The 10,571-nt window shown below is 42.4% G+C and overlaps 1 protein-coding gene across 3 annotated transcripts in view; it reads left to right on the plus strand.

Moving 5' to 3' along the window:
* Positions 1-1,302, plus strand: part of Schip1 (schwannomin interacting protein 1) — a 138,539-nt gene extending 137,237 nt beyond the window's left edge. For all 3 annotated transcript variants that reach the window (XM_005393115.1, XM_005393117.2, XM_005393116.2), the window contains one exon: positions 662-1,302. In XM_005393115.1, the coding sequence (XP_005393172.1) occupies positions 662-713 (52 nt within the window). In that variant the 3' untranslated portion in view covers positions 714-1,302. The remainder of the gene's footprint in view (positions 1-661) is intronic.
* Positions 1,303-10,571: the final 9,269 nt, after the last annotated feature.

A 10,571-nucleotide genomic window follows, 5' to 3' on the forward strand; every position in this document is an offset into this window, starting at 1 on the left:
CTTCTCCTTCTCCTTCTCCTCCTTCTCCTTCTCCTTCTCCTTCTCCTTCTTCTTTTTTTTTTTTCTTTTTGGTTTGGCTCCAGAATTCTGAGGAGTTTTCATTAATACCTGCATCCATGCCTTCATACAGGCGTTCACATAAAGTTGCCACTCAGTTACTCTCACTTACAACACCGTTTTTGGACTTTTTGTTTAACATTTATTTTCTATCTTCTGTTTCTTTATTTGCTGATTGCTCCTGTCTCGTCTCTTCACTGGAGCACATTCCCAGAAGGAACAAAGGCCTCGTTGTCTTGCTCACCACCAGATCCCCAGCTCGGGAGCCGTGCCTGGCATGAAGAAGGCACATTTTAAGTATTTATTAATAAAAGTATCCCACATACTTGCCTCTTTTCATTCCCAAACATGGCATTTTTCTTCTCCAAGGCAATAATGTCTGTAGGTCTTGAGTTAATCCAGTGGTTTAAAAATAAAAAGAATCATAATCAAATATAAAAATTAAAGAGGCCAAACAAGTTTGAGTAAGGTCCTTTTCTTTGATTCTCATGTATTTCACCCTGAGTAACTTTGAACCTCACTTTGGAGCATGTTTTAGCTGTTGATTGATTAACAATTTGGATCTTTCTAGGTAGACTAAATAACTGTTTTATTAATTTTACAGACATGCTGAAAGTCAGCAGAAGCACATGGCAGAGAAAATGCCTGCCAAGTGAAAAGAAGCCATCCAACCAGCGGACAAGCTAGAATTTATTTTGCTTCTGTGGTTGTAAAAATGCTGTTGCTAAAAGGTGGCGCAGAAACAAATAAATATCAGTGTTAGTCATTGATAATGTCTGAAGCTTAATGTCCAGTGATTGGCCTTTGCTTCTTAATTTATTTTAATTTTTTACTTGTGCCACTTAATATCAGGCATTTTAATAAAATATTGTTACAAAAATGTACAGTACTTACACCATCACAAATCATGGTTAATCAAAGAGGGTAGTTTTAACTTTATTTTTGTTTGTTTAGAGATTTTAAGTTGGAGCAGTATTTGCCATTGACTACTTCCATTCTTCACTGTAGTTTTAAAGAACTGTAAATGACGGTGCTATACAAGTCAAAAAATACATGCCTGCCTCGTAGTGAAGTTGTAGCTCTCCGTAATATGTATATTTTAATCAGTTTTCAACATTTTGTGAATGTTGACTACCTGAAGTTCATTTTTAGATGTGCTATTAACATTCTGTTGGATTCAGAGGGTTCCTTGAAAGTTTTATGTATAAATATGTAAAATAAAAATTAAAACTTTGTTTCATATGATATGTCTTCTTGCTCAGTAGCAGAAACTGGCTATTTCCTTACTCTTCACCCCTTCACAACTAAATTCCCCACCAAGAAGCTTTTACTGATGAGAAAATACAGAGGACAAGCCTGACAGCAAACTACCAGGAAAATTGTGAGAAAGTATGAGTGAGGGTTAAGGCCAAAGTTCAGTGACAAGAGCAAGCATTTCTGCTGTTGCTTACAGTTATGAATCTAGAATGTGAGCGCTTTACTCTTTCATAGCTTCTGGTCTTGTTACAACCTGGTAGTGCATTGAACTCCATTTACCAAATTCATCATATGAACAGATGGTGCTTGTGTTTACTCTTTTCCCAAGGCCAGTTGTTTCTATTTTTACAAAGTTTAACCTTTATATACTCAAAGTAGATTAAAGTAGATTACAGACTCTTTTCCAATAAGTAGAGTTTCAGAAAATAGATTTAATTAGCTAATGTCCACGCAAGGATTAGTGAACCATAAACTAAAGCACAGATGGGCAATTCAGCATTCCAGAACCACTCCCAGACCACCTAGTTTACAGGTGAGGTGTGTGATATAATCTGAAGATAGGACTTTATAAATCCACCTCCAGTCTTCTTTCTCAGAAGTGCTCAGGTCAGCATTCTGAGTAATGAAAGGAGTTGCCAGTTTCCAGACAGTCCTCTAGCAAAATGGATAATCTTAAATTGTAACACTAATCACTTCGTGTTGTAGCAGAAAATGCCCCCCACCAAGCCAGTATACTTCAGTTTGTTAGTTGCCCAGGTAACAGTTCCTGTGCCAGGTCCGGTTGCTTCTGTCTCTTAGAAACAGCTGGTCGAGGGGCTGGGGATTTGGCACAGTGCCTGCCTGGCAAGCGCAAGATCGTGAGTTCAATTCCCGGTACCAGAAAAAAAAAAAAGAAAAGAAACAGCTGGTCTCTCTGATGTATAGCTGGTCACAATGATGCACATTTTATAAACCAATCCCCAGTTGACAGGCCATTCTGCCTCTGTACTTCCTGCTTGCTTGTGCAATATAAGCCCTAGATCACCAGGGATCAGGGCTTAATATTCTGGGAATGATCCCGATCAATGCCCCTCAAGGTAAATAAATCTGCCTCCAAATCCTGGGTGTCATTTCAGTGTTTCTGCTTACCATTGCAACTGGTGTGTTGGCCAGAAAGACTGAGTGTGCTGACCTCTTTGGTCACTGGTTGTGGCCTTCATGGACAGAGCAAGGACCTCTCCGGGTCCCAACAGGAAGGCACACCCTCCAGATTTCTCAAGTTCCCTTGGAGGTCTGGAGGAGGATTCCTGGTTCCCGATTTGAACAACTCACATCAGACTCCAAAAGGAGCAATCTGTCTGTCTGCCTGCTTTCCTGATTCCAATAAGAGCACCAGGGGCACCCCAGTTAGTCTGTTGGTCCTGCTCAGTTTGAGTAGAATAAGAGCTTGATCAATTCTTCTTAGTCAAGACCACCCTCAAGGGAAGCGGGATTGGAACGTTTAACCTCTGAGTGCCTGCCAAGTGAATGTGCAAGTGCGTGGAGTGGACAGCGGAAGCAATAGGCTGCTCCACCTGTGCACCAAGACTGGGAAGCACTGGTCTTGGTGGCAGATTGGGCCGTCACCTCGGGTTCCATGGCAATCAACATATATCATAATGGACGCCTTGAACCCTCCTTAGCCAAATCACGCCTAAATTCCCATGAGGGGCATGGCCAGGTGGGCATCTGAATGGTCTCTCTCTGTGGGGCACCCACCCTTTGTCTGTTGCACCATTGTTCAAGGGTATAAAACATACTCCATAGGGAGACAGAATGGGAGCTAATTAGTTAAAACCATCCCCGACTACAGGAAAAAGGCCTTTATGAAGTTGAAAATGAAACTAAACCCCTCCCTGCATCTCAAAGAAAAAAAGAGGAAGCAAGGCTCTTTCCTCCAGAGAGTTCCTCCTTGGCATCCTCACCAGCTGCTGTAGTTCCTGCCAACACCTATAGCTTCGTTCCCCACTCCCAACTCATCTACTTACAGCCAACTGAACCAACTCTAGTTCATTGCCTGCATTCGGCCACGGAGGCCAAGACATGCCTATCCTGGTCAGATGGTGTCATCTATCGCCCACCCGAGGTGACTCAGCAATTCCGAGTTCCACATTTGGACTGAGAAAAAATTGGACTGTCAGCCCTGACAAGTGAATTGCACCACTGGCCCTGAATAGATAGGACAGACCAAACCCTAACAAATGGGGCCTCCAACAGCCCATGGTCATTCCGGAGAAACCTGTGACTTTCTTGGTAGACAATCTCCCTTCAAAAGTTCCCTCTGTCAAAAAGTTACCATGGGATTCCTGCCTCTCACCCCTTCTGCCAGACACAAGCTTACAGCCTGGGAGGACATGTGCTTCACACCCAGCCAGTCAGCCTCGCTCTCATTTAACCCTGCACATTCAACTTTGACTGTTCCCCAAGATGAAAATGACACCTGCATCAGCCTGAGACAGATAACTGCCATCCTAAAGTTGTGAGAGGTATAGACTAAAGACTGGACTCTGGGCCTGGACATCAACCATGCCACCTCACCATGACCCCCACTGCTATCAGAATTCACAGAAAGCACAAACAGGCATCCAGCCACACATCAGCCTGATAAACTGTTAATCACCCTGGGAAAGATCCCCGTGCTGTCAACAAGGCAGGAAAGACGCTTTCCTCTGCTTGTCAGTTGCTCCCATAAACCCCTTCAACTAGGAAAATCCTGAGGTAAAAGGGAGGCCAGCTCACTGGGACTCAGCTGCCATAAGGAGCTAAAAACTCCCCCACCTTGGCTCCGCACCTGGGTGATGCATGACAGAAAGCCATCCTACTCATCAAAACAAACCCACAGGACCATCTGAGAGGCTCTCAGAGTCAGCCCAAGCCAGAAAAACTTTATCCTGTTCTGCTTGAGGACCCCAAGTCCAAACTGCCTCCTCCTTCTATTCATCAACCCCAAGCTGCTCAGCCGTCTGTGATGCCACCATTGCCAGTTCTGTCTCCTGCACCACAGCCTCCTGCTAATACTGAAGAACACTGCCGCGTTTTATTTTGTTTTGGTTTTGTTTTTTTGTTTTTCTTCCGGTACCAGGAATCAAACTCACGATCTTGTGCTTGCCAGGCAGGTGCTGCGCCACTGAGCTAAATCCCCAGCCCCCACTGCCACATTGTAGATGGGGCCCAAGCCTGGTTAAAGTCAAAAGTCCCTGCCACTGTGGTTGATCCTGATGCTTGTGTGAGCACAATCCATTCAAACTGGGTGTGTCCAAACTAGAACTGTAATGCAGCAGAGGGCCGTGAAGCCTTAGGTCAGTACTGCACTGCTCTCCTGGCAGACCTCAAGGAAGGAGGCAAGAAGCCAACAAACATGTCTAAAGTTACTGAAGTTACCCCCTGGAGCCCCCAATCAAAAGAAATTCTGCCAAAGCAGATCCTGTGAGATTGATGGACACTTTATCAAACATGAATTCCTATACATGCCTGGGTGCCCCATACCTCTCCTGGGATATGACCAGCCTCCCTCACACTCAGGTCTACTGTCCCAGACTTGATATTGACTCTGACTGTACCCTAGAAGGAAAAATAGCACCTACATCAGCCTGAAATGCCTGATAAGCATAACCCTGAAATTTTGAGGACTCATTTCCAGAAGTATGGACAAAGGACTCACCCTGGGGCTTGCTATCAATCATGCCCCTTTGGTGATCAAGCTCTGTCTCAAGGCGACCCCCACCTGCCTGTAAAGCCAGTTCAGGAGCTCCAAGCTGCCAACGCTGCTGCAATTGCCCTCCGTATATGTTGCCTCAGTCTTCTGCCACCCATAGCCTGCTGGTACACCTGCCTGGACCTAACGGTGCCTTCTTTGGAGAAGCCCTCCAAAGAAGGCTGGGAAACTAGTCAGGTCAGCTGTTTCTGTCCTTCTGATCAAAAAAGCTCACAAGCTCAGCTTAGGCCAAGACCTAACTGTCCAGGTGCCACATGCTGTGCTGGACCTTACCCAGCACCAAGGAATCTTATGCAAAAATCTACACCTGACCCTTGTGGCAATAAAATCACTCAATCCTACCATTTATCTGCCCACAGAGCTGGGCCTTGACTCCCTACAACTGTCTAATAAACTGTTTTTGAGCCAATCAGACTTAAAAAAATAAACCTCCCTGACAGATGCTGAGTACACCCTGTTTATGGATGGAAGTAGCTCTGTTAGAACAAGCTAGCTGTGCTGTGGTCACCTTGGACAAAGCTATTTTGGCCACAGCTTTCCTGCTATTGCTTCCTGCTGTTGTTTGGAAACCTGCTGCCAATGACACAGAAGCAGACCTGCCCCCATCATATGTTCTGCAAGCTCAAGCTGCTGCGCTGGCACCCATAGCACTGCAGCCAGCTCAGGCTTCAGAGTCTGTGTCGCTGACCCCAACCTCAGGCATTATGGTGGACTTTCCCCACTTAAAGATATATAGATAGATTACACAGAAATAAAACATAGAACTACATACAGCTTGTAACCAGTTAAAAGATTAGCTATATTTGTAGACATTCTTGCACACACAATCACCCCAGTTTTTATAACTGCCTCTACAAGTTTCAGAAATCTGGACTTAGATCTGCTAAAAAATTTACCTGGACAGCTCCTTTAAAGCTCACTGTGAAGAGACAATGCACGCTGACCTGCCCACATGGCTGAAGCCTGAGTTCATCATTCACGGGGTTGCTTCATACCTATTTGCTTTGATTTTCATGTCTTTTCTGGCTACTTACCTCAGTCCTTGCTTCCCTGCCCCCTGTTTGCTATGTTTTTTTGCCTTAAACTGTATGGATGGTTGCCCAAAGAAAATAGAACAAGAAAACACTTAAGCAAATTTGACAAGCATCCAGGACGCATTGGACCCTCTCCTAGATCACATAACTCCCCCACTACCTTGCCAGAGTAATGTTACAGAACAGGCAGGCCTGAATTCTAGTTGGTCCTTGTCTCAGAAGATCACATGTAGTATGCCCAGCAAAGACTTGCCAGGGAAGCTAAAAGAGGAGGGAAAAGTAACAGAAAATGCCTCCCCAGCCAGCATACTTTGGTTAGTTAGTTGCCCAGGTAACAGTTCCTGTTCCAGATCCAGTTGCTCCTGTCTCTTACAAACAACCCATCACTGTGAAGCATAGCTGGTCAATATGATGCACATTGGGTAAGCCAACCCCCAATTGACAAACTTATATTATACAAAACAAGCTCTAGGCCACCAAAGATCAGGGCCTGATATTCTGGGAGCAATGCCAATCAGCGCCCATCGATGTAAATAAATCTGCCTCCAAGTCCTGGTTATCATTTCAGTGTCTCTGCTTGCCATTGCATCGTGAGTCTGTGTTACTGTGTATTGAACACAGGGCCTCATGCACACTAGGCAAGTACTCTGCCACTGACCCACATCTTCAGCCTCCTTCTAGTTTCCCTTTGTAACAGGGTTGCCCAGGCTGGGCTCAAATTTGCCATCCTTCTGCCTCGGGCTCCCAATAGCTGGTATTGCGGGGATGCACCACCATGGCTAGCACTAATTGCTTTTTATTGGCTTCAGTCAAAGTTACTTCCATTCAAAATAGAAAACAATGTAGGTATAAACGTACTTTGGTTTTTGTGAGTTGGCTATTGGACAGGGCAGATAGGCTCACCATTGAGAGAAAGGCTAGGATGCTAAATCCTCTTGGCCTAAAGGTCGTGACCTGGGCCCCAAAGTCTCACACCAGCCGTCAAAACTCTCCTGGGTGTGAGTTCAGCACTGAGAATCCATGGACACCTGTGGGGCGAGGATTCTGGCCACTGAGTCCCTGGTTCTTGTCTTTAGCCACAGTGGAGTGACCTAGGTGCTTCAGGCACCACAGCTGCTGGGTCCCACCCCCGTGGATACTGACACAATTGCCCCAGATACAGGCTTGGCACCTGTTAAAGCTCCTGCAGATGATGCTAATGTTGAGAACCACTGCCATAGCCTTTCTTCTTTTTCAATTTTTTTAAAGCTACGTTTTTCAGCACCTTGCTCTTTTCTAATTAAAAAATACATTCCTATTAGTTTGGAACTTTTTAGGAGAGCAAATTAAGAAAAGCTCTATGAAGAGCACATATGCCCAAGCAAGAGAAGGGAGCATGGCCTTGTAACTCTCCTGTGCTGACATCCACACCTGGAGCCTTAACTCTAGAACTCAGCCTCCAAGAAAGACTGTCTTTAAAATCTTTGCCAGAATTGCCAATTCTAGTAAAAATTAAAAAATGAGTTTTCTCTATGTTGTAAGCAGTGCAGCCTCTTAACTGGAAATACATGTTCTGAAGAAAATCCATGACATCTAATTCTCTAAAGCCTATAATTACCACAGAAGAGCTCCTAACTCCAGAGAAAAAAATGAGATTGCACCTAGAAAGTGCAATAAAAGCACCCCTGAGGTCAAAGCTTAGCTAATTGTAAAGCAGTTTTTCCCACCACCCCCAAAAGCCTGAAAGGACAATAACATTCAGATGACTGCTGTCCTTTTTACACTTCTCTGCCCCTAGTGGAAATATCATCAAGTGACTCATCTCCAACAGGATTCTTTCAGGACTGAGTCTCTCTAGTCCATCTGCCAGGGACTGGCATTATTGTCAGCCAAGACTGGGGTTCTTCTCTACAGGATTTTAACTGGCACTAGTTCACCCTTCCACACATAAACTGGGACCTTTACTAGTTAACCAGGCTTAGAATTCTAGACTGACTCAAAAATAAGGTACCACATCTGTTCCTCATTTTAAGAGAGTGAGGTGTAGTAGAGAGCAAGTACTCAGGTTCTGAGGTCAGAAGGACTGACCACAAAGGCTCTATGACCTTCCCTGGAAAAGGTACTAAAGCTCTCTTTGTCTCATTTTATCACCTGTTAATACTATCACCTGGGATTATTGTAAAGATTGGATAAAATCGTGTGCATGAAAACCTCTGACATCTATGAAATACTCAGGAAGTAATTTCTGAATGAAGAAGTAAATGATCAGTGATTGGGTGGTGGGAGCAATTTTTTTTTCTTTGTTAATATTCTTTTTTTTAATTAGTGCATTTTTGCAGAGCACAATGATCACATTCATGATGGGAGAGTTGAGCATGTACTTAACACATTGTAATTCTTTTTTTTTCCCTTTCCCCTCCCTCACTTTCTTCCCCTTCCCATTTACAAATCACTATTTCCATTTTTTTCCTTCTTTTATTTTCATTTGAATCCCTTTTCCCTGCCTTCCCTCCTCCCCTCCCCAGTCTCTTGTTCCCCTTCCCATTTAAAAAAGTTCTTCCTACTTCATAATATCTATCTTCCATTTTGCTTCTTACTTATACTTTGTGTTTCTCACACAAGAGAAATTATGTGATATTTAAACTTCATGTCTGATTTATATCATTTAAGATTATGGTCTCCAGTGCATCCATTTACCTAAAAATGTCTGCAGTTCATCTTTCTTTTTGGTAGAGTAGTACTCCTTTATATGTAAATACTCCATTTTCTTTATCCATTCATCTATTGATAGGCATAATGGACTGTTTCTAAGATTTAGCTATTAAAAATTGTGCTCCTATAAACACGGGTATGCATGGGTCACTATGGTGTGATGACTTTTAATTCTTTCCAGAAGATAACTACAAAGGAAATAGCTGGGTCAAATGGAACCTCCAATTTTAGTTTTTCTAAGGAATCTCCATACTGCTTTGCATAGTAGTTGTACTCATACATATTCCCACCAACAATGGAGAAGGGTTCCTCCCCCTCCCCCACAACCCCACCTTCATTATTGGTTGATTTCCTGATGATAGCTATTCTTTCTGAAGTGAGACAGAACCTCAATGTTGTTTTAGTTTGCATTTCTCAATGGCCAGTGATGTTGAGTATTTTTTTCATGTACTTAATGACTATTTTAATTTCTTCATATGAGAAGTATCTATTCATTTCAGATGCCCATTTTTGGATTGGGTCTTTAAATGCAAGTTGTCTAACTTTTTGAGTTATTTATATATGCTAGATATTAGTCCTCTGTTTGAGGAGTAGCTGGCAAAATTCAACCCATTCTACAGATTGTCTTTTCACACTGTTGATGGTTCCCTTTGCTGTGCAGAAGATTTTTAATTTGATGTGATTCCATTTGTGTATTGTGCAACCAGGGTTTTGTTCTAAAGTCTTTATCTATCCCTTCACTTTCAAGAGTTTTACCTCTATCTTCCATTAGATTAAATGTTTCTGTTTTAATAATTAGATCTTTGATCCATTTCAATTTTAGATTAGTGCATGGTAATACATATGGGTCTATATTTAGTCATCAGTATATGGAAAGCCAGTTTGCCTAAAACCATTTGTTAAGGTTTTCTTCCTCCAGGGAAGGTGTCTGGCCCTTTATTAAAGAATAGGTAGCTTAGAGTGCCTAGAGCTATTTCTCCATCTTCTGTTCTTTCCATTGATTCACAAGTCTATTTTTTCTAGTACCATGCTGTTTTTACCACTGTACCTTTACAGTATCACTTGAAGTCAGGGATTGTGATGCCCCCTGTCTTGCCCTTGTTGCCCAGAAATGCTTTAGATAATCTAGGTCTCTTCTGATTCCATATAAATTTTAGGATTATTTTCTCTAGCTTTTGTGAGGAGAGCTATTGGTATTTTGGTTGGGAATGCATTAAATCCATATCACAGTTTTATAAGTATGGCCATTTTGAGCTCTGCCTATCTAGAAATAGGGATACCTTTCCGTTTTCTGATAGCCTTTGGGATCTCATTTTTCAGAGTACTATAGTTTTCATTGTAGAGGGCTTTCACTTCCTTGGTTAGGTTAATGCCTAAGTATTTCATCCTGCTAGATGCTATTGTGAAAGGCGTTGTTTCCCTAATTTCTCTTTTGGTGAGTTTGTTATTGGTGCACAGGAACACTGATACTGTATGTAGACGACCCCCAAAACTCCAGCTAAAGTCTTCTAGAATTAATAATCAAATTCAGTAGTGTACCAACATGCAAAGTCAACACTCAAAAAGCATTCTGTATTTTACCACTTTCTAAGATTTAACACATCTTTGTTAGTTTTTTCTTACACATTATTAATTTACAAAATAGAAATGCTTAAAGTAAAAATTAACAATCATTTAATTCTTCAAGTGCCCCTCTTTCTTTTAAATATCAACCACAGTTTTATTCTTACTAAGTTTATTGGTATAATTTAGATATACATAATTATGACATTTATTATAGGGGGTTTCTATCCATACCT

Source organism: Chinchilla lanigera, unplaced genomic scaffold (assembly GCF_000276665.1).
Source record: "Chinchilla lanigera isolate Chin_1 unplaced genomic scaffold, ChiLan1.0 scaffold00047, whole genome shotgun sequence".
NCBI lineage: Eukaryota > Metazoa > Chordata > Mammalia > Rodentia > Chinchillidae > Chinchilla > Chinchilla lanigera.